Source organism: Castanea sativa, chromosome 8, assembly GCF_040712315.1.
Source record: "Castanea sativa cultivar Marrone di Chiusa Pesio chromosome 8, ASM4071231v1".
In the NCBI taxonomy this organism is placed as follows: Eukaryota; Viridiplantae; Streptophyta; class Magnoliopsida; order Fagales; family Fagaceae; genus Castanea; species Castanea sativa.
Window position 1 is genome coordinate 42,119,009 of NC_134020.1, and position 24,978 is coordinate 42,143,986.

At 35.0% G+C, this 24,978-nt stretch overlaps 1 protein-coding gene across 3 annotated transcripts; it reads left to right on the forward strand.

Moving 5' to 3' along the window:
- Positions 1–16,777: 16,777 nt before the first annotated feature.
- On the forward strand, positions 16,778–24,764 carry LOC142607829 (lactoylglutathione lyase). 3 transcript variants are annotated; one of them, XM_075779469.1, is made up of 9 exons: positions 16,778–16,800; positions 17,184–17,303; positions 17,405–17,466; positions 19,009–19,069; positions 19,365–19,444; positions 19,547–19,617; positions 20,123–20,212; positions 20,977–21,096; positions 24,508–24,764. In XM_075779469.1, exons 2-8 carry the CDS (start codon positions 17,211–17,213, stop codon positions 21,072–21,074), a joined length of 555 nt encoding a protein of 184 aa, XP_075635584.1. In that variant the 5' UTR covers positions 16,778–16,800; positions 17,184–17,210; the 3' UTR covers positions 21,075–21,096; positions 24,508–24,764. The 3 variants fall into 3 exon arrangements, with proteins under 3 accessions (XP_075635584.1, XP_075635582.1, XP_075635583.1); XM_075779467.1 differs by lacking the exon at positions 16,778–16,800 and adding an exon at positions 16,801–17,064; XM_075779468.1 differs by lacking the exons at positions 16,778–16,800; positions 24,508–24,764 and adding exons at positions 16,901–17,064; positions 21,889–22,008.
- Positions 24,765–24,978: the final 214 nt, after the last annotated feature.

Below are 24,978 nucleotides of genomic sequence, written 5' to 3' on the forward strand. Positions count from 1 at the left end.
AAAGTGGGATCTGATCACCCAAAGGGTGAGAAATCTACAAGTCCACAAAGTGGATCGATCACCCACGTAGGTGAAAAACCTAAAGTCCACAAAGTGGACGGATCACCCACAGGGTGAGAAACCTACAAGTCCACGGAGTGGACGGATGACCCACAGGTGAGAAACTCACAAGTCCACAAAGTGGACTCGATCACCCAAAGGGTGAGAAACTTACGAGTCCACAAAGTGACGATCACCCAAAGGGTGAAAAACCTAAAGTCCACAAAGAGGACGGATCACCCACAGGGTGAGAAACCTACACGTCCACAAAGTGGACTCGATCACCCAAAGAGTAAAAGAAATCTCGTTCACAAAATAAACGGTTAGCAAAAACACATTTGAAAGGCCATTCATCAAGTGGACGTTAACCGAAAGTACGACGGATAATGAGCAAGCAACATGCAATAAAAGATTCGACAAATCAAAGTTTAAATTACAAATGACTCGATTAAATAAAGTTCTCTTACAACGGTAAAAATATTTACAAAAAAGCAAGTGTCCTATTCATTCTTATAGGAGAGTTCTCGACCATTGACCGTCATTTGGCTGGTCAGGTGGAACTTCGCCTTCGTCGGCCGGAGCAAAGGACGGCAAACACTTCTTCTCGTACTTTCCGAACGGACGGATTGTGCAAGCGTTTGCCCTCGAGCATCAATAGATATATGGGATACGTCCAGATCAGGGTACGATGACTTCACCCGACGGATGGCGTCATCGAACTCACGCCAAAAGCGAGCTCCCTAGCTCCGTCGAAGGAGTTCGAATCCCGATATTCTAGAACGGCTATCTCTTTTGCGTTGTGAAGCTTGGATGTTGTCTCCGTCGCCTGCTTCTCCTTGTCCTTCAATATCTCACGAAGATGCCCGTTCTCTTTTTCCACCTCCTCTCTCGACCTCGCTCCGAATATTTGAGCTTTCTCGTCCATGTTGATCTTGTAGGTCTTCAACTCGTGCAGCCATCCTCCATCGTCCGGCTTTTCTTTCTCGTACGGTCCATGGATGTCTCATGATTGAGACAACGGCCATGGAGCCCTTTCATCATCACCATGGCCTCGGAAGCAAAATACAACGTTATGACGGATGTGAAGGAACTTAGTAACAATATTAGACGATTCAAAATTACTCGTGCAAGGGTGAAAAGACCCGTCTCACCCATAGCTTCCGTTGAATGGTCGTGCTGAGGTCCGCATAGTCGTCACTGCCGCATAGACGACATCTTCTCAAGGGCATAGCTTGAATCCTCCCGAAGAGAACGGGTGGTTTCTCCTGAGGTTGCCGGGCCTTTCATCAAGCCTTTGCCTTTTCCATGCTCGACGCCCGTCTTCTCGCCTTTAAAGCCACGACGGCCTTGGAGGTCTTTTGCTTCTTGGGAGGACGGTCCGTTTTTTCAACTTGAATCCGTTTTGACGGCACAGTGTGGGACCGTCCCCTTTGTTTGACCTCCCTCTTGCTTTTTCTTCGCCGCCCGTTGTTTAATGAATGCTTTCCTCCCCGGCGGCGTCCATCTCTCGTAAATCAAAGACGATGAGAGAGAAGATGAAAGTAAAACGAGAAGAATTACAGACGGGTATAATTTTGATGAACTTACGTTTTCGAATTCTCGTTATCGTATTGACGGGCAGCCGGATGAAGGTTCTCGTCCGTCACAATACCGTTGAAGCGTATCGAGTGTGACGAGTTGAGCCCAAGTCCTCTCTTGCGCTTTGTTTTGTTGAAGATTTTCTCCGAAAAACTCCATCGCTCCAAGTCAACCCGTGGACGGTCCCGCGCTGCAATAAAGGACTAAGCCTAAAAGAAAAAAATGAAAATAAAAAAGATCGGACGGAAGCAAAAGGGATACACATACCCGACGGAGGCATTATGCCCCATGTTGTGTCGACGGCATATTAGTTACATCTCCCGGATGACACATCAATTCGTCCCCTTCTAAAAAGAAGTAACGCTCTTCCAAATCCTGTTCGAGTCCGGAGTGTCATCGGCGAGCCTCAATAAAGGACTTCTAGCCGCGAAGCTATACATCCCCTTGGACTTAACAATCTCCGCTCTGACGGTAACAATGGAAAAATTCTTCCACCGTCAACCTTCCGGAACCGTCGTGACATTGCCCCGTATAAAACCTCAACCCCAATGAACACTCTCCGTGCATTGGGGGAGATTTGGGTGATGGACACCAAGGTATTGAAGAAGTCGACGCCGAAGAGAACAGAATGGAAATCTGAGCCCCGCCTTTAAAGCTTGCTCGTAGATCCCAACACCGTCTACTCCCTTGTAGTAGCATTTCTCTCCGATTTTTCGGGAAGACGCGTACGGATGTTATCCGGTATTTGATACTTGGTCCTAAGAAAGTTGAGTTGGGATTCAGTCATGGACGACCTAAAATCATTTACCGGGTCCCGCAGAGGCAGCATGACGAATTCCCTAAGGCCATCCGGGCCAATTATTGACCGGACGGGGATCAACGCCGTCCAAACTACTACCGGACGACTCGAACTCTCGTCTCTATACCACCGTCAAGGGAAGAAGAGGTACTTGACGAATTCCTCTCTTCACTTGAAGTGTCGTGATCTCTTGACTCCGACGGAACTTTTCATCGTAGCCCGCCCCCTCGCGGCAAACGACCGGTTACTTGACGCACTAGACATTACCTACATTTATGACGCGTATAACCTAAGATACCGACGGCTCTAAAGAAAGTGCATATACTTAAAACAATGAAATTCAAAGAAAGACTGAGAAAGGTTTGTAATACATACCGGATTGAGACGGTTTCTCGACGAAGAACGACGGACGGATTCCTGGCTGAGATGGCAGAAGGCACGATAGTTGTGACTGCTTGTGCTCGCCTCACAAGTTTTTGATACGAAGATGAAACGAGGAGAGAAAAATCCGGCTTTTTATAGAAACGTAGGGGCACTGGAATACGAAGCGACGCCTCGTTTTGGGGAAATATCCAATCCACGAGGGCCACGTGCTCTTCGTCGTGGTACGGCCACGTGTCATCCGTCATGGTATGCCAAGGCCGTCCCCATTTAATACATTGCTTTTAGTCATTCCATGGATCCGTCGATTATAAGGACGATCCAAGGACCGGGCGGGGGCAACGAAGGGGATAAAAATAGTAAGTGGATGGAGACAAGGAGGACGGATCGACACCAGCGAGTAACCCAAATGGCGACTGGCTGGGTGTTGTCCGAATGTCCGTCTTGTATAAATTAATTATGGATGCCACGTGGCACGTCGTTTGATATATTTCAGATAAGCTTTTGCTTTATCCCCACGTAAACGTGTATATTTGGACTTCTTGCGACGCACGTTTGGGAAGACCCCTATATGGAAAGGAACTTGAGAAGGAAGTTGTATCCTAAAAGAAAGGTAATTCTACTCAATATAAATACCCCAGAAACCCTAGGTATGAAGGTACGCATAATATTCTTAACTCTGGCACTCTAGGGTTAAAGGAAGGAGATTCTAACTTGACCTTCGGAGGGTATTTGGCCGACACCACACCGGTGCTCTCTTTTAGGTCCTTTGCTTTCTTTTTGCAGATATTGCTTTCGTTCGAGGAGCGCTTGCAACTCACTGGTGATATTTTCGGCATCATCAATTATTATTTGTTTTTTTTTAATAATTTTTTATAAATGAATCGTTAATTATTTGTCTTACAACATTAGTTAGTATTTTAGGACTTTTCTCTGCAAGGACAAGACGGATGATGATAAGGAGGTGGAAATGTTTCGTGTTGGATCGAAGGAGTGAATGTGGCTTCAAAGTCAATATAAATGCAGACATAAATGGTGGCGTAATTGAAAGAGAAACTGTCATAGGACTAATCTATAGCCTATTGGGGACCACAAGGCGAGCTTAGTTTTGCTTTACTATAGAATATAGATTAGTTATTATTGCTGGCTTATTGCCTTTGGTTTTTCTTTTTCATTTCTACGGAGATGAAATATTAAAAACAATAACAAAAAAACAAAACAAAATAATTAAAAAAGAAACTAATATTTGTAGTTTCCAGATCGAACAGTGACATTGAGGCACAGACAGAGAGGTGTATTATATTGTTGAGGACTGAGGAGATTGAGAGTTTTTGGCTTAATATTACAAAAATGTGAGTTTATTTGGGATATGAAAACAATCGAAAGTTATTTGAAAAAATAAGGAAAAAAGTAAATTTCAGCAACACCGTTATCAAAATTCTAACAAAAAGTATGAGAGAAGAGAGAAAAATAATGTGATAGTTGGAGTGAGAAAAAATTTGAGTTTTGGTAATGAGGTTAACGAAATTTCTGCTACCCAAATCAACCTGCCCAAATGAAATGCTCGAAGGAGAGAAGTGCTGGAAAGGAAAAAAGCAATTGTGGCAAGAAAGTTGCCGAAATTGTAGGTGAGGAAAAAGGAGAGAGAAAAAATTAATTGTGGCAACCAAGTTGCCGAAATTTGAGTAAAGATGAGAGAGAAAAAATGATTTAGGCAGAAAATTGGAGGATAAAAAGGAATTGTGACAACTAAGTTGCCGAAATTGAAAAAAAAAAAAGGAAAAAGATAATTTGAGTTGTGGAAATGGAATTGCCGAAAATGGGAGGGGGAAAAAAAGAATAGTGGCAATGGAGTTGCCAAAAATTGGAGGAGAGAGAGAGAGAGAGAAGAGAGAACAGTTAGGTTAAAAAAAATATTTTGCAACATAGATTCTTATTCTTAAAAAAGTACACATATTCTTATTCTTTCCGTATGCTAGTAGTTTTTTTGACCGAAACAGTTTGGTTTATGCCAGTATGTCATGTTCTTTCACTTCACCCTGTAAAAGTAACAACTATAGTTTTTTTGCATGATTTGCCCTATGAAACAAATAAATATAGATTCAAGTACATTAATTCTTATTCTCAACAAAAAAAGTACGTAGATTCTTTTTTTGTGCTAGTGCTAATATGTGAATATGTTGCAAAACTTATCAATGCATCCCCCGAAGAAAGAAAATTAAGGAAGGAAAAGATGATTGATGTGCACACTGTAAAAAAAAAAATGAAATAGAGATTCTTTGCATGATTTGCCTATGAAACAAAGAAATAAGATTCTTGTGTTTAATTCTTTGCAAAAATTCTTTGCTAACACACTAACAAAACAAAAGTAAAAATGAATACATGTTTATAATTAAGTAATTTGTTTGTATCAGAGTGTCCCATCTTGGTCTGTGTTGTGTTGTATTTGGTCAATTGGTGTATCTAGTTATATAGTTTAAAATCTAAGAATTTAACTTATATAGAACTTGCATCCTATTTAAACAACACTAATGCTACTAATGTTACCACGGTTCTTATTCTCCACTCTTTTTCTCCTAAAAATTCTATCAACCTTCCTCTCCACTCTTATTCCCCCCATAATTCTATCAACCATTTTTAATTCATGCGTGTCATACATTCTACAAACAACTATAAGGAACAACACTTGCAAATATTTATCCATTTTTTATCTCTTACAAGGTGAGTTACATCTCTTAAGTAGTTACTTTTCTTTTTATAATATTCATGTTGATATGTTTTAGGGACATGGCTAAGCATGAAAATCTTGTTTTTGTTAAATTATTTCTTCATGAAAAACTTGTTTTTGTATTATATGTTTTGCAACATGAACTGAATTGTATAATATGTTTTAAATTATTTGTCCATGAATTCTTGCCTAAAATTTCATATAGCAAAAATATATTTCAAAATTGACATAAATAAATGTGTATAAATGTGTATGCTATAAGAAAACCCAAAAAAAGAAAGGCTAGTATGTGCTCATAAATCAAAAATCTAATTTTTAGGTATAATAATAATAATAACGAAAATTGTACATACTAGAAATATTTATCTATTATCGTATGGATGCATGAGAATACTATAATCTGTATTGCTTTAGAAGAAGGAAAATGAAGAGCTACATAAAATAATTAACTTAACCCATTACAAATCCTTTTAAATGTTAATGTTATGGTAAGTTACTTAAAAAAAAAGGAAACAAAAAATAATTTAAACTACTATGATGGACAATAATAAATTATCAATGAACCAAACCTCTTTAATAGAATTCTCTCAGCTCTAGCTATTTAAACATTGAATATTTAATGGATTACCTTCTTGTATTGCATTTTAATGGTTATGTAGTTTTAATATACTAATACTATTGTTATGTTTTAGTGTGAATGGCAAAAAAGTTGTTCATTTTTCTCATCCATTCTGGCGGAATAATCAAACATGGCAAAAATGAGATTTATTACAAAGGGCCGCTTTCTTCTATGCTTCCATTAAGCCGAGGTGTTATATTTGAAGATCTATGTGATGGAGTAGCATCCGTGCTTCATATAAACAGAGAAGATTCAAACTTACTATTTGGTGTAGATTTCCTTTTCAATGTCATCTTCATCCTGTGACTTACCAGCAACATATATTCATGTTGATCTCGCAACGTACTTTCATGTTGATCTTGCAACGTACATTGCCTTCCATTGCATCATTGGAGATATGATTTGTTGTTGGATTAGCAGAGAAGGATCGAATGACCCAGACTCCATGTCAAATATATCCTACATTAAATGCTACAATAAGTTAAACCATGCAACATCCATTATCTCTATATTAGTAGGAAAATGTCCATAAATCAAACTAAATCAACCTTTTTTTTTAACTGAGATAACCTCTATGATATTAATAAATTGACAATAAAATACTATTAAGATCTAGGTCAACCCTAAATTAAATAGAATATAAGAAATTAATCATAATCGTACTCATACTCATAATTGGAATGGAATCAACCCTAATTACATATTCTTAAATTCATACACACATAATATAAACTATAGTGTAAGTGAATATGCATTTTCACAATATCTTCAATATATAAATACTGAGATTAAAAAATTACAATATCTAAAGGTATATTTTTGACAAACCATCTATATAAAAATTACAGACTAAGAAAATAATTTCCAATTAAATTTGGGAGCCGAGAAGCTTACTACAATTGCAATACGAAGTGAAGAAATGTAGGAATTATAAAGTGATACTTGCAAAAATAGAAAGGAAGAACAAAAAAACCACAATCAGTTAATTATAAATATCTTCTGAAAAAATATAATCTTAAATAAAAACTAATAAAATTAATATATAGTGACTACTACAGTTTTTTATGCTAAATATTAAATATAACTTACAATACTTGTATTTCATAATGAAATTGAAAGAAACTCAAATAAAGAATTTATCAAACAAAATTTGTAATAATAATAATAATAATAATAATAATAATAATAATAATAATAATAATAATAATAATAGTTTTAGCAAAAATAATCATACACACAATAATTAGTATTAACTATAAGGGTAAATTGCAAAGTACACCCCTAACATTTGGGGGTGATTGGATTTTACACCCCAACGTTTCGAAACTTTGATTTTACACTCCAACGGTTGGTTCCGTTAGCAAATCACTCATAGTTAGTTTCTGATGCTAACTACCATGTCATCTTGCTGATGTGTGTGTGTGTGTGTGTTTTTTTTTTCCAAATAAGCCCCAAAACAACATAGTTTCAATGAAAATGAAGTAATGACCTGACACATGCAAAACGCGCCATTTTGCCCATAGAGAAAACAAAAAAATTCTGTTATGACATTGTTTCCCCAAACAAAAAATCTCAAAATCCTAAATCTAAACCCACGAACCCAGCCTTTAGCTCCCTAACCCACAAACCCAACCCTTGCCTTCCTAACCCTTATGAACCCAAACCACCACATCAACTCTGCAACCAGCTTCTTGCATTGTGAACCCAAATGCGAGTAAGTTCATCAAAGGCTCCAAGTTAGCTCCAAGGCGGCAGCAACGATGGTGATAGGTACGACCAAAAATTCTCTATGGCTATCTTTCTCCCTCTCTTTTTGGATTTTTCTTGCCATTGCTGGATTGGAATTTTGGGTTTTTTTTATTGGGTTTGCTGGGGCTTTTGTTGTTTGGGTTTGTTTTTGTTCAATTTTTTTTTGTTTGGGATTTTGTTGCTAGATGCATAGAATGTTTGTAGTTTTTGTTAAATTTTTTGGGTGATGGATTTGTTGCTAGAACTCTCTATGTGTGTGTGATTTAAACTCATTTACTTTGCTATTGGAACTCTGAGTGTGTTTATGTTGGAGTTTGTTTCTCTTTAGTTTAATTTTTTTTGGGTTTTTGTAGCACTTTGATATTATTGATTGGGACGAATTTTTTAAAGGATTTTCGTAGCAATTTGTTGTCAATGGTTTATGATATATTTGGTTGTGTTTTGTTTGGAACTGGTTACTTTATTGATATTTAATTTTGGTGGGTCAACCTGTGATGATGAGTTGTGTGTATCAAATGGTGTAAAATAATGCACATTTTTACTTGATAAATTGACTACGTGGAATGGTTGTAGTCCAACTAAATGGTCCATGTGTTTTGCTTTATAGTTCTTGTCTGCATATGGTATTATATTTATTTTAATAATGGCTTGTGTCCATTGAAAGAAGATGGTAATGTTAGTAATGTGTTAATTAAATGTTATATTATAGTAATGCCTCTTGTATACATGTATGTGAATTATATTTTATTAATTAAATGTAATATTTTAGTAATGCATTTATATGTGTGTGCAAGGCTTTGAATATGGATCAACCATTTGATATGTCTATACATCATGGAGGGGTATTCATTACACATAGTGATACACATGTTGAATATGCTAGAGGGACTAAATCAAGGGTCTCAGATGTTGATCTTGACACTTTTACTGTTTTTGATATGCCTAAGTATGCCAAAGATCTTGGTATTACAAATGTAGCAATTTTTTTTTACCAAATTCCTCATATGGAACTTCATAATGGCCTATTTCCAAAGTCAACTACTATGCTACTTTGTGATTTCATTTGTAAGGTATATGTTCTTTTGTAACCTTGCTTTTATTAAACAAAATTTTTTTACTGAACTTGGATTGTTCTTTGTTTTGCTTCTATGCTTTCAGAAATTTTGACAACTTCGCTATGGAACTAAGGAAAAGAGACAAATTTGAAGAGAATAAATCTATTGTATTTCATTTTAAAGAAAAATAATAAGCATCTGGGTTGTGCAAAATAGAAGTTTGCACTGCTTCACATAGTAAAACTAAACTTATATTTAAGCCTAACAAATTTTGAAGGCCTTGAAATCTTTTAGATACTGATTAGCTTTAGTTTTTTAAAGAAGGAAATATGATCTTGTAGAGAAAATTAGAGAGGCATCTACCTTATTTGACTTTTTGATGAATAAAACTTAACACTAGAAATCTACCTGATTTTACTTTGCAATGGTCATCTAGTTGCTTTAGTTAGTGGCACTTTTCTTTTTGTCCTCCTTTCTGCATAAGTTTGACTCGAATGTGATTCTGCTACTACATCTGCAAGCTGATTAAAGATAAATCTTCCTTGCATAGATTTGACTTTCTAATGGTCATCTAATTGCTTTAGTTAGTGAGTCTTGTTTTATCACTAAACTTATTGTTTTCGTTCTCTAGAGGTCAGAAGAATTGATTGAGGAGGTCATTCTTTCTTGAACTCTTAATTGTTTAAGAGGAGATGGCAGCGATGGATGTAACTTGCTTATAATTTCTTAAGTTAACAATAATAATACAATGAAATCAATATGAGAAGGGAAAAACTTGCTTATAATTTCTTAAGTTAACAATAGTAATACAACTAAATCAAAATTGCGCCTTCAATTCCAATTCCAAGGCTTCAATTCCAAGAATATTATGTATACCTAAACACCCCCTAAATAATGATAGCATGTAATACAAGATTCAGAAGTCAGCTTCATTTTACCCTATTCCTGCCTTTTCCTAATTGTCCAGATATTATACCATGTTCTTGTTCTTGAAGGAAAGCTAATGTCTTCTCATACTTCTCTGCTCTTTCTTTTTCCCATAGTGCTCTTCTTTTTCCTTAACCTCAAGTAAGAAAAATGCGTCTTTCTGCAACTCACGAGCTGCCCCCTTAGCTTCATGTTTTACTTGTTTCTGCAACTTTCTCTTCTCAGCCAGTTCACGATCTGGATCATAATCTCTACCCTTAACAAAGTTGCAAGAAGGCATGACAAATTCTTAGTTCCAACTAGTTATTGTAAGTAACATTATCTATTGCAACAAAGTTTTAACATGTGGTTAAGAGTAAGGGAAAGAAAATTACTTCTCCTCAAATTTCGGATTCAGCATTTTGTTAGGCACTAGCTTTTGCTTCTGCATTTGAAATTGCTGCCCATTTGAACAAAAAAATTCTCATTGTTTTGCTTTCCTTGTTGGAAAAATAGCATGGAGTGAATAAGAAACTGATATTTCTATGTTCACTTGAAGATGTCATTAAAAGTGATAAAATCCTGAGTTCCAAATAGAAAAGGAATTAGATAATATATGAGTTTATTTGCTCATGAGTTGGACATTGGGTTGAGCTTTGGCATATGTGAACTGGGCCTACTTGTCCAAATAATAATATTTTATTATTTTAATTTGTTGAGTCAGTTAGTCTGTACACAGCAGTTTTTACTGAAATAGATTGTCTGTTCAGTAACGTATAATTTTGACATAATCCCTCATTCATATAAACGACTTTTTTAGAAAAAAAAAAAAAAAAACTCCCAATGAGAATATTTTGTGCATTCATTTTGTGTCAAAGAGAGAGAAAGAGACGTTGATTAGTTCGCAGAGTATGACCTTGTGTGCTTTATTTTTGTGTTGTAGATCATTTTATCCTGAGAGGCAGACGTCCGTGAGTCTCAAAGCACCACAGTGATTGTGTGAGAGAAGAAATCTGCTTTAAGGAAATTATATCAAATACAAGACTTGATCTGAATTGTTCATTATTCACGCATTTGGTCTGTGAGTTTTTAATTATTTGCAGATTTCTCTTTATATATATATATTCAATATTTGTTTATTACTTTTGTCTTGTACATTTATTTGTGTTATTGCTTATTCTTAGATCTGTATATTGTTCCTTTTACTTTATCAAAAAAATAAATTGTTGATATAAACCCAACATTCCCATAGTAGTCTCAATCCAAACTTGTGTTTTTCACAATCTTAAGTACACTGTAGTGGACCAAAATGGACTGATTGGATCGCATTGGACCGAAGTTGACTGAATTCCAAACCATAATTTGTAAACATAAGTCAAAAAATTATTAATAATTATAATAATAAAATGAGGTAAAACTATAACATGTGATAAGTAATGTATTCCAATGTGATAGAAGTGGTTGTTGAAATAACATCAATTGGATTTGTTATCACATTAATATTTGTAACTAAATTATTGTGCATTTGTCTGTGATTCTATTTGGTTGTTGAAGGATTTATTCAAGTTGAACTTGGTACCATATAGAGAAAGTTGGTACATCACAAAAAATATATATGCTGGAAAACCATGTGCATGTAATATTTTCTACAAAAAGAAAAAGAAAGGGGGGAAAAACCCTTTTTAAGATCTTTATTATCTCTATCTCTTACGGTTAATGAAAATGACATATGATTCTCTAAGAGTCTGTTTGGCATCAGCTTCAGCTTTTAGCTTTTAGTTTTTATGTACAGTTTTTTAAAACCTCACTTTTTTCAACATTTTTTTATTTTTTCAAGGTACAAGTATATTTTAGCATACTTTCAGAATAAGTTTTTATAAAAAAGTTAGATAAGTTGTTTCCAAATGGACACTAAGTAAAAGTGGAATTGAACCCTTCAACTTGGCCTTAAATGCCATATTAGAATACAAATATGAATAAAGTGGTGAAAATAGATTTTTTTGGTGAATATAAACTATATATAAATAAATGGTGTCTCCGTCCAAGGTTTTTTTTATTTATTAAATGTATCTTCTATTATAAGTTACATATATGTTCAAGAATATGTAAAGTCATAGTAGTGGAAAAGTGATACTTCTATTATGATTGATAAGTTATAATTAGTTTCGAGAATGAGAAAAAGCATAATACATTATTGCATACATTAATATTTATATACTTTTTTTTTTTGAAGAAATGATGATATAACTGCTAAGGTGGCTCAATAGAAACGTAATAACAAAAAATATTATACTTTAACTTTTAGATATTATATAGATTATTTATAGAAGAAGTGTTAACTATATATTTGAAAATGAAAATGTTATTAGTTATTCATAAGAACATGTAATGACTAATGGTTTGTGTGGAATTTCTAAGGTTTTGGAATTGGTAAAGTATAAGTTTACAAAATGTTGGCAAGAGTGAAGAGTTTAAATAAAAGAGAAAGTTCATATTTCGAAATAAGTGTAACTGGCCCACTTATAGTATGGGGGTGTTCATTGTTGCTAAGTAACATATTAAAGCATCCACAATGAAAAATGTCATTTTATCTTATTTTACCATCTCAAAAAACTATTTTATCAATTATATCATACCATTTTATAATACACCTGTAAGTGCACAATTGCACCTGACCCCAAGAACAGTTACGAGCTCAGGCCCAATGAGCCTTAAACAATATGAATTTGTAGAGTGTGGGCTTGAAACCCAAGTTAGAAGTGTCTGAGGATTCAATGACAAGCCAAAGATTACAAACACTTGAAAACAACAAAGAATATTGTAAATCAACCTGCTCGGACGTAAGCCGAGAGCTGTTCTTATATTATCTCTTTCTCTTTTTTCTTTTTCTTTTAGATTAAAAAAGGAAGGGCCCCCATTCCTATTCTAGGTTTCTTCTTAAATACTCCTCTTTTTGATACTTTGTACACGTGTTGCCCCAACTCCCCCTTAGCCTAGATATTTCTTTTCTCAGTGCCTTTGAATAGTAACCAGAAGTTTCCCTTCCACTGTTCAGGTGTCACTTCCCCATTAATGCGGCCAGGGTGGTAGGTGTAGGGTCTTTAATGTGGATGTGGCAGTCTTTATCTTTGGTATTTCTCTAACATCGGTGCTTCTAGGACATTCAAGGGTTCCCCCCCTTTAACCATTGGTCTTCACCGTGTCGTTCCCTAACCTTTACAATGAAGTCCCGGATTCTCCGGTGTCCGTCCGAGAGGAAAATCACCCTCGGCTGGACCCTCGGATCCTCGGCGTATGGGCCGACTCGTAGTACTAACAAGTTCTAAACCCAAGAGCAGGTCAATCTTCCTTAGCATGGCCCAATGGCCCACCAGAGTCTTTTTACTCCCCACAACACCAAACATCCCAACTTTTATTTTCTTATTCTACTCATTAAGATAATATATAGTACCCACTAAAATAATATAATATATTCTAATACAACTCTCTCTCTTTCTTCTCCCCAACTCTCTTCCACTTTATCAATTAAATTATATTATAATTATTACTAAAGTGCTATAGTGTCATCCTACATTTAGGATGGCACTGTTGCACAATTGCAAAAAAATTTGCAATTGTAAGATTTTACAAGTTCGGGTGTTAGGCTCTTTTTGTACATTTATGCTAAATTTTCCCTACATATACCATTTACAATTGCTAATGAGAATGCTCTTAGTATTACTAGTATGTTAGTATGGGAAAATCACAATTTTACACGAGTGTGTGCAAAAGGGGGCATATGATAAATTCATCAAAAAATAAAAAAGAAAAAAAAACATGATAATCATTATTTTATTAGATGAAAACTTTTTGCTGAAAATAGTGTAGATAAAGGTAAAAGTTAGTTGAAATGATATAATGGGATCTATGAATAGTACCAAAAATTCTAATGAAACCTATAAATAGTAGTAAAAATAAATTAAATTGTAAAATAAGTTGATAAAATTAATCATGCCAAATAGACACAACTTAAAAGAAGAAGGAAACAATTTTCAATGATTTTGGATTTTCTATGATGGGACAAAGTATATTATGACATTGATGTCGCAATGTGTCGTGTTGTAAGAGTGAAGGTGGTTTTGAATGATGATATGGTTTTGGAGTTTGTAATTAGTAGTTTGTACAACATGCACAGGAAGAAATAGTAAATGCGATAGGTAATCGGCACTTGTTTCACATTAATCATGTGATACATCTTGTAACTAAAATATATTGTCCTTAAAAGTTTGAAATTATTTTTATTTTGATTATTTATGTTTCAAAATTTTATTTTAGTTCTTTCATATTTGGATTTTATTTTTATATTGATAATATTTAATTATATTGATAATATTTAGTAATATTTTAGTTCTTTTATTAGTGCCCTTTATGATTAATTATTGGGAGGTCCTTTTTAGGACAGTTCTTTTGGCCCAAACCCAATATAAATTCCAGGGTCACTGAAAAGGGGAGCTTGAAGTAAACATTAGTATTGGATGGGTGAATTGGGCTCGGTTCATGCAATCTTTTTGGGCCGTTCTACGAATTGATTTGTGCATAAGTCAAAACAACTACATAACAAGCAAATATGTAGACTAAATATATCAGCAAGTGCACAACATATGAATAAGGAAATAAATTAAATAGTAACGTAGACAAGTGCAAAGTACTTCAAGGGGCTTTATTAACTAAGTCAAGCATTGGAATACAATTAGTCCCAATGTCCCATATTGTAAGGGTGCTCCACAAAGCCCAATAAGCCTCCAAGGTCCCAGACTTGGTTAATCCCTTTTGGGTTTGCAAGACTTTATGAGATTTGAGCCCTTGGATCTAAGTGGCTCCCTAAATATTACTAAAGGAACTCTTACAATGCTTTTATTCGCTCAATGAACTCAACGTAAACCCTAAAGCTCCCTTTTGAATATTCTAAGCCTTTACTGTGTGTATACTTTCTTCTTCTTTTGTGCTTCTTGGCCTCTCTTCATGGCTTCCTTCCTTTCCTTTTATAATGATCTTGGAAAGCTTGGAGTTACTATTTTCTTCCTCTATTTCCTTGGTAATGGAGTTGATATCCTTTGTCTAAAGTTTTGATGACTGTTCATTTCCTTGGGAACCTATGTCTGAAAGTGTCAAGGCATCTCTTTGGGCAAGCTAGCTCCTCCTCTGGGTCAACGAGGCAAAACCTTCTCATAAGGCTTAAAAATGGACATTTCGAAGGTTATGTGGTCTTGATGTTGACTTTTCCTTATTGGGCATTTTCCTGAAAATAGCATAGATTTTCCTTCACGATAGGTGAACTTAGAAAGTCTCTGAATATCCTTCCTTTTATTTCATGTTTCTTCTTTGATCAAGGAACTTGATTTTGGTGGCCTTTTTTCTTCGATGGTGCACATGACCCACTCTTAGGCTAATCTCAAGTCATTTGCACCATTTTTGGGGCTTCTCTGTTATAAATGTGGGTTTTTTCAAGGACTCGCTCTCTGGCTAATCTAAAGTCATTTGCACTTTGGGGCCTTCTCTTCCAATCCTACCTTCTTCTTTTTCTCTTGTAAGGCCCTTTTTATTGGGCCTTTTGATTCTTCCAAGGCCCACATCCCTCTTCAACTCCATGGACTGGGTCTCCCTTCTCTAAGGCCCACGTCCATCTTTTTCTCCATAGGCTAGACCTTCTTGTTGCATATTTTGGATCTCAACAATTATTTTATGAAATACAAGTTTTTTTTTTTAATAATTGATATGAATTACTAGCTCTAAACTGCAATGGTATGCAAGGAATTAAAAAAAAAAAAAAAAAAATCTTTGAATAACAGCCCACCTCGACAAAAGCTAAACAAGGGAGCAATTAAGCTTGTTAAATATGCATTTTGTATTGATACTCAAAAGGTCTGGGAAGGGGAAACCCCACCAATGATCTCACACCTTATGTAACGTGTTTTTGAGAAGTAATAAGAATTTTCTCTCTGTGAATAATAGCTCACCTTAACAGAAGCTAACAAGGGAGCGATTGGAGCTTGCTAAATATGCATTTTATATTGATTTTTCAAAGGTTTGGGAACTGGAAACCCCATCAATGATCTCAAACCTTTTGTGATATGTTTTTAGCATAACCCCATTAATGAAAAACGCTAATTTTTTTAATCCTATAAAAATTTCCCAAACCAAAATTAGATTAGATTGGATTACGGAAAGGCTAACTAAGCTAGGCTAAGGTCTTAGCATAGAGAGGAAAGTGGGCCGAGAGACGAAATTCTATTGTATTTATCAACAATTTTTGTAGTTTTGTGGTATTATCTAGTTTTTATAAGGAGTAGTATATGTGAAATGACAAAGTTTAGCTACAAATTTACTTATAGTTAAGACTACTACTTTCTTTTAAAAAAAAATTATTACTGCATATTTTGAAAATGTAATCATTAGATTTTAAGTTTTTTAACTTTTAAAACATGTAAAATTTTGTGTTAATCAGATGTTATTTATGATATAATTCATAAATATATTTTTTTATGCATAATTTTAAATTACAAAAACTTGCAATTTAAACCATTAATTAATGACATAGTTATTATTATTATTATTTTTTAAATTTACAAATATAAAAAATGTAATATAATTGTAAATTTATCAAAATTTACGTCAAATAAAAATGTATTAAGTCAAGTTGAGCATAGCATATCCCTCCGAGGAACTTGGGCTGTGTTGGGTCCAGCCTTTAGCCTAGCCCACTATTAAAGACAGAGAGAGGCAAGTGAGCCTCAAAGAAAAAGATAGAAAGAGATGCATTTTATTTTTATAGCAAATTGCAAAGTGGTGTGGTGGAACTCAGCCACGTGTCAGTCTGAGTGTGTTTCGTCTCTCGTCGGACACAACTACATTACATAAGACCCAAACAAAGTTTTTAGTAACCACTCCAGTCCTAGAAAACAGAAAGGTAAAAATCTCTCACTCTTTTTTTTTTTTTTTTTTTGTTTCTCAAATTCTCTCACTCACACACTATAAAATTAGTGTAACTATATATATATATATATATATAGAGAGAGAGAGAGAGACCATGGCCTGTTCTTCAGTGACGAGCATTGTATCTCGCCTTTCTCTTCTCCGATTGACCACGAATACCATAACCATTAGACCCATAACTTTTTATTTTTCACAATCTTCTTCACTCCCATTTTTGCTCAGCCCCAAACCCAATAAGGTTCAAATCCAATCAAACCCAAGTTTCTATTTTGAATCTTCACCTCCCACTCCCATTTCTATTATCTATTTTCTATGTTTGATGATATTATCTAATTAATTACTGTTATAAAAATGCAGGGTCTGAATCGGTACCGATTGTTCTCAATGGCTTCGGAAGCGAAAGAATCACCAGCCAACAATCCAGGCCTTCAGGCAAACCCAGATGAAGCTACTAAGAGCTACTTCATGCAACAAACTGTAATCTATAATTATAAGCTTTTTAAAAAAAATAGATTCCTCATGTACATGATAATCTATGTTTACTTTAAAATTGTGGGTTTTATTTTATTTTATTGTAGATGTATCGGATTAAGGATCCCAAAGTGAGCCTTGACTTCTATTCTCGCGTCTTGGGCATGTCGTAAGTTGTACTTCTTTTTTCTGTAATTTGAAATATGGCTTTTGGTTATGGTATAATTTATACTTTGTCTATGGGACTAAGCTGCACTTATTTGTAATTCTAACCTGGTTGGGTTATGTTGCAATTTTTAGACATGTTTGATGCCATTTTCTTTTATGTAAGCTGACTGAATTTCTCTTTTACTATGTAGTCCACATTTTTTGTTGTATATATAGGTAAATACTGATGCAGTGCATCTGAACTAGCTGCCTTGTGTATTCTAGTACTTTAGAATTTAGATTTTCTAACAATTAGCAATCTTGTATTTGTAACAAAGATAGTTAAAGCATAAGCGAGGAGCGTAGTTAGTTGCAAGCCAATCCGATGATAAGAGCCGATAGTGTTGCTGCCAGCCAATGGCATGTAGTCTTGCAAGTCACCCTTTTCATTTAGACCAAGGCCTTGCATAACCTGCCCACATCATATGTAACTTCAAATGTAGGTTATAATATATGCGTAATCTTACTTTGGAATTAAAAGAATTAAGAGAAATAAAATAGAAAACTGAGTTTTGGTGGTTTGCTCAAACTAGCTCAAGGCCCACTTGAGCTAAGCCAAAATGCAAGCATAGTGTTGTTTAGGAAACGGAATTTCCAGAATACTAAACCAAGGTTTAAAATAATACTTCAGCGAGCCCACTTGAGCGAGGGTAGGGGAAATGCAGGCAGGTCAAGTGAGCTTGAGCAAGGGCTTGCTCGATGGTTGCTCGAGCGAGACAGTTATAGAATGTGCAAATTCTACAGAATTCAGGAGGAAAATGTGGGAAAGGAGACTTTTCAATCTCTAATGGCTATTAACAGCCAAGGCATATTTTAGAGGGCTTGTATCAAACTATCAACCAAAGTGACTATTCAATTGCGTCATTTCATTTCTTGCGGTCTTTCATTGCAATATTTTTTGGGACTAGTATTGAATTATACAGCAATAAATCTAGTGATACAAAATCTTACAATTTTTTTCACAAATGCTGGCATCGCATGTTGTGATTGGTGCCACTTGCCAGTAGTAAGCCCATGTAAGAGTGAGTTGATTTTCACCTTAGCAAGCTGTGAAAAGTTTTGTGTTTCTAGCATTGTTGACAACTGTGGGTTGGGAATTTGAGAAACTCATAGACATAGTGCCACCCATGAGACATAAAGTTACATTATATGATTTAGGCAACTTCCTAGGATGAATTTTGAGGCAGGAAAGGGGGTTGATTTTTATCTTTTCACCCCTAATGAACAGTGTCTAATGGGTGGTGCTGATTTGTGGTGACTCAGTTTCTAAGATACTTAGCAGTTTCTTTGAGTTTAGATCCATGATAATACACACATAAATGTTCATATCATATTTCATAAGATGCCTTTTATTGAGCTACATAATTACCTTAAGTTTTTAAACCAATTTACCAATTCAGTCACCTGGAAATTTCATCTCTGGCATGTTGCAGTGGATCTAGAAATTTGTGTAACCATACGTTGTCCAAAACTGGAAATTGATAATGACTTTTGGAAATTTCAGGCTACTTAAGAGATTGGACTTTCCAGAAATGAAGTTTAGCTTATACTTTATGGGCTATGAGGTAAATTACATGACATTGCATTTGCAAAGGTTTTTTTTCTGCTTAATGCATTAACGGCTGCTGGAACATCGACACAGCTTATCATGTTTGAAACCTAATTTTTGTTTCACTACGAATTGTGTTAGTGATCTGATTATTGTGTCATTTGAATTCTCTATCTCCTCTTTTTTTGATAAATATATTTGTATTTTCCCATTTAGTCTGTTAAGTGTCAAAAACTTGAGGTCGCTTTCAGATAATTTCCTCACTTTACTAAACAATTTGGAAGTTTATGTACATATTTTTCCTGCTGTAGGATCCGACATCAGCTCCTAGTAATGCAGTTGATAGAACAGTTTGGACCTTCAGTCAAAAGGCTACAATTGAGCTAACACAGTAAGAATACTATGTGCAATGTATTCTATTTCTATGTGCAATGTCATCTTTTATACACCAATATCCCTTGATAGTGTCTTAAATTGCAAATAATTTGTACAGCAATTGGGGTACTGAAAGTGATCCTGAATTCAAAGGATACCACAATGGGAATTCAGAACCTCGTGGCTTTGGTATGTAACTCAAAGTTCAATTTGATTACATGTGATTGTGATAAATGTGTTTTTCCCGTCCTACCTGTGGAGGTTGACTTATAGCCCATCTTTGCCAAGTTCATCTTTCCCTTTATCTGTTGCATATGTGGGGTTGTCAGGTCAATTAAGCCCATTGATTTAGTCTGCCGAATTAATGGGTGCCATAGAGATATGGAAAAACATATATATGATGGGCCTTTTCATGGATATGGGGGTCATCATTATCTTTCTTGCTCACAAGTCCTCATATCAGTCTCTTACTGTTGCATATGCAAATAGTTTTGAGTATTTTTGAACAACATTTATAATTAATTTTTCTGTGGCTGCAAATAATTTATGTGCATTGAAGGTGTTCAACTTGTGCTTGTATGCACGCACATGCGCACTCTAGAAGAATATGATATTCTTTTATATAGATCTATCCAGTTTTGGGGGAACAATACTGGATGATATTCAAATTTAACTTCTTTCTTATTTTTTTTAGGACATATTGGCATCACTGTTGATGACACATCCAAGGCATGTGAAAGATTTGAACGTCTAGGAGTGGAGTTTGTAAAGAAACCGGATGATGGTAAGACACCTCTATCATATTACTAAAGTTATTAAGCGTGGTATGTTGACTTATTTATATACATTATCATCTCAAGTTCAAATTATGGGTGGGGATTGCTGGTGAGAAAATATATTAAGCATGGTGTGATGCCTCCTTGAGGACCCTTGTTCACAGCCGGATAGCTTTGACTTGAGTGTAGCTTTAGAACAGTCATTGTTTACTTTATAAAACTGGTGTAGCCTTTCCTCTATGTAAGAATATAGCTTGGATTTCTCATTCCTAAATAGCATCTTTAAGGGGAGTACCTCCATTACCAAAGCCCATGAGATCCAGATATCCCTGTTTCCAACTATTTCTCAGGATATTGAAAGCCTTTGATAGGGTTTTATATTTCTAGAGTTAAAAGTGTTTTAAGTATTGTACGAGTTAAGAAAATAATTTAGAAAAACTAAATAAGTAAAATAAAAGAGTTAATTGGTGAGGATAGATAAAAGTCTTCTAGTTCCTTGGGTGGAAGAAAGATGTCGCTGGAGATGTTAGCATATATGAGCTTATTGATCTTCAATCATAGGTAGCAAAATTTTGTTTAAATTTGTTATTCATTATGCATAAATATTGTCTGATTCTATTGTGGGCAGTACTAATTTTATAAAAAGGGATTAAAAGATTCATTTTTTTCCTCGAACTTCTTTCTTTGATTATGCATAAATATGTTCTATTGGATAAATGAACATATTTATAAAACTGTAGTTTCTTGCCTAAGTCTGTGGAACTGGGTGCAGGAAAAATGAAAGGGATAGCATTTATTAAGGATCCTGATGGCTATTGGATTGAGATCTTTGACCTTAAAACTATTGGAAACATTGCTGTTGTTTCTTAAGATAATGGAACCCTGACTTCAGGTATTATTTCAGGATTTTCTTCTATGCACATTTGATTAAACTTGGATCTCCTGTTGGATTTACCTTATACACTAGTAGCCCAAAATATTTAGGGTGAGTTTTATAGTCAACAAATAACATTTACTGCGTATCCATATGGCAACTTACAGTGGATGCCATGTAGGAACTTTATATCTTCAAACTATAACAAAAATCATGTGGAGAACTACTATACTTGAGTATTAAATATCAGCACTTGGATCAAATGGAAAGATTGGTCCACCACCTAATTAGTACTATGTTGGTGCAAGAATGGCATGATAATTGGTTTTGATTGCTTGATGTTCAAAATATGGTGCAAATTTTATGATTTTTTTTCTTTTCATTCGTGGAAGTCATCATAGACTTTGTTAATTGCTCTGTGAGTTTCTTTGGTTAGATCTGTCAAATGTTATTATTATCTTTCCTGGATTTCTTTTTGACTTTGCACCTGTTGGTAAATTGAGCCAACTTAAGACCCTAGAATGTGGAATGTGGAATGTGGAATGTGAGGGGGAAGCCCAAGACAAATTTCTAGCAAAGGTGATACTCTTTTTTTTTTTCTTGGTGACAAATTTTATTCATTGAATAAAAAAAGTGGCATAGCCCAAGTACACATGGAAGTAAAAGGTGATACTCATGTTATTTCCTGCCAATGCATTGGCATGGCACACTGAGCAAATTGTATGTCCAATCTCTCTCATTCCTTGCTTGCATTTGCAAACTAATGAAGTTTTTCACTCCACCCTCCTCTCTCTCTCTCTCTCTCTCAAGATGATGATTATGGTGGATGCACACATGCCAGCGTACTTGTGAAGCAAATTATTGAGGGTGGCACAAAGGGAAGAGCAATGTTAATGACAATCACACAACCTTTTTCACAACTTGCTAAGGTATTGAGTTGTAATTGGACCAATGTCACTTTCACAAAAACTTATCCTTGAGTCCTGGACACCACTTTTATAATGCACTAGTCGAAACAAGCCACGTCAGCTGTTAAAAATTTGTATCCCTGTACTTATTGCAAAGAGAAATTGCGAGCAACATAGTTGGAGAATAATAATACTTGAATGAATAGTCCTGATGCATATAAAAGCCAATTATGTTAGGGTAGATTTGATACCCTGGATTATGTGGATTGGATTGGATAGGCTAAGATGTGTTGTGCAATGTGTGTTGAGTCTACCTTAGATGCTTACTAGATACTCATAGGGTATAGCATAAATGTGATTAGCACTTACTTGAGTTGTGACAAATGATATCAAAGCTAATTTAGTAATGTCATGTGGCTCAAGGGTATTGTAGCACAACGTGGGACCTGACGAGCATGTTAGGAATTTAAGTGGGGAGATTATGTTACCTCAAATCATGCGAATTGGATTGTATAAGTGCATGTTATGTGGGCATGCTGAATTCCACATCGAATGTTTACTAGGTCAAATTGGGCTATATAGGTGATTAAGATAAGCCTCAATTGGAACTTGATCTGTCCTTTGGGGGGTATATCTGTAGATGTAGCTAGCGCTTTCCTTAAGTCATGACAAATTGTATTAGAGCCAAGTGGGGTAACGGCAATGTGGCTGAAGGACACTACAACAAAATGTCTGACCTAACAAGGACGTCAAAAATTTAAGTGGATTGTGATATCCACCGGATTATGTGGATTGGATTGGATATGTATGTGTGTGTTATGCGGGCGAGTGTTGAGTCTTTACATCGGGTGTTTATTAGATTGAACTAGTCTATGTAAGTGATTACCAATAGTCCCAACTATAACTTGACTAGTCCTTTGGTAGTGCAAACATGACTAGTGGTAGAAACTCACTACTTTAAACTGTAAGAAAAGATCTTTATATGAAATACAAAATTTGGACTATTTGCCTCCATCTGGGTTGGATTCCATCAAGATAGGTGAAATCTGTTTATGAACAAAAAACAACATCAAGCTGCAATATGTGCAGGTTTTATTGTGTTGAAGGCCAAGTTAATTCCATTTTTTAATATAAAATTTAAAAAGGTCTTTTTTGTGAAATCTATTTGGAAGTGCTTCAAACTTCAAAGATGAGTATGTATGTCATTGCTTTTGTTGTTTAATGCACGTTGGTCCATCAGTAAACATGCCTAAATCATGTAATCAAGATGATATGAATTTGTGATCTTAAACAACCTGAGAAATATGTGTAATTCATACAATAACAAATACATATGTTTGAATTTGGAATCAATTAACATGTGCTTTCCGTTCATCCAGTATGTTGGTAGAATGATGCAGTACTGCATATAAAAGAACTATATAAATCTCCCTAGTTAATGTTTCCGAGCATTCTTGTTTATCTTTGTATATGGAAATGTGTGAACTGCCTATGTTGGACATGACATAACATGGCTAGGCTATGATTATTTATTGGACATTACTAATGACACAAATGTGTTATTTCAAGGAATGCTGAAGCAAATTAATACTTTGGTAGGACTGTCATAATGTCGTGTTCTTAATATGTGCTTTCTTAGTATGTCCCTATATTAAATATCAAAATACGAGGAAAATTCTTGTCAGACATTCTATGTAGTATAGAGGTTATACATAAAGATGTTAAAATTGGGCAATTTTTACATTTCTGTTGTGGCCTTGTGTTCTAGACACGCACTTGTGTCAAAAACCTTGGTTGATGTTTATGGAGGCGTCATATGTTTAAAAATATTGGTGTGCGCATATATGTAAGAGGCATTTTAAAAAAAAAATGCATGTATTGGTGTGCATTGCAATGCCATGTCCAAGGGCAACCCTTGATGAACTAACATCTAGATGCACTTGCACCCAATAGAGGAATTGGAGTCTTGCATGGTGGTGTATTTGTGTTTGTAGTAATACTTAGATAGTAGACAATTAAAATATTACTTGGGCTAATAAGCTCTAGTTTAAATGGTATTTCTTTCTTCTTTTAAGTACAAGGTTGATGGTTTGGTTTGGGTTTCAAAACCCATCAGGTTCATGAGTTACTTACTAATAAAGAAAGAAACACGACCGGGAAATCCCCGCGATCACAAACTTGATGACAATGCTTCATAGGCCTTACCTAATTATGATAAGAAACATCTCACACATAAGGTTTGATCCCATCCAGCTGGACCACCTGCATTGTTTTTGAGTTCCTTTTGTGGCAAGTGTTTTCAGGATCTCCAGCATGTGCATGAGTCCACTGATGTTGAACTTGATTGGTTTAGATCATTTCTATTATTGGGCGTCTAATTTTCTATTACTTTATCTTATCTTTCCTTCATTTCAGGGTTTTGTTTCACTTGGCAGCTGTGGATACTTTATTTTATTTGTACATTACATTTATCTGATTCTGAGGTAAAGCAAATTTTATAGGTTATTTTGTTCTAATGCAGGAAGAGTGGAACGCTTCACCGGCCTTATGATCTCATCTGTTTGTCGTATATATTCTCATGGTCTGCTTCAGAAATGAGATTTTCTGGAAGTACTTGTTTCCTTTTAATAAGTGTTTGTCTTTTCTTTGCCACTGAGGACTGTTTTGAGGGAATTCAATGCTAGTTGGAAATTTGGAAAGTACTGTTTGTTTGTTTGTTCTATCTCAACTTCTCTTGGCTACTTAATGTTGAATAAGAATTGGATTCTTTTGGTCCCATAATTTGGAAAATTGGAAGGGATGTTGATGGATCAACTGCAAGGCTCCAATGATAAATTTGAAAAAGAAGAAAAAAAAATTATGAGACCATTTTTGATATCTTAAAATTATGACCTTAAAAAAAAGATTGTTCCTAGCTGGAAGTAGATGATGTAGAAAAATTGATAAAATAGAGCAGTTTGAATGAAATTAACTTCCCACCACCACCACAAAT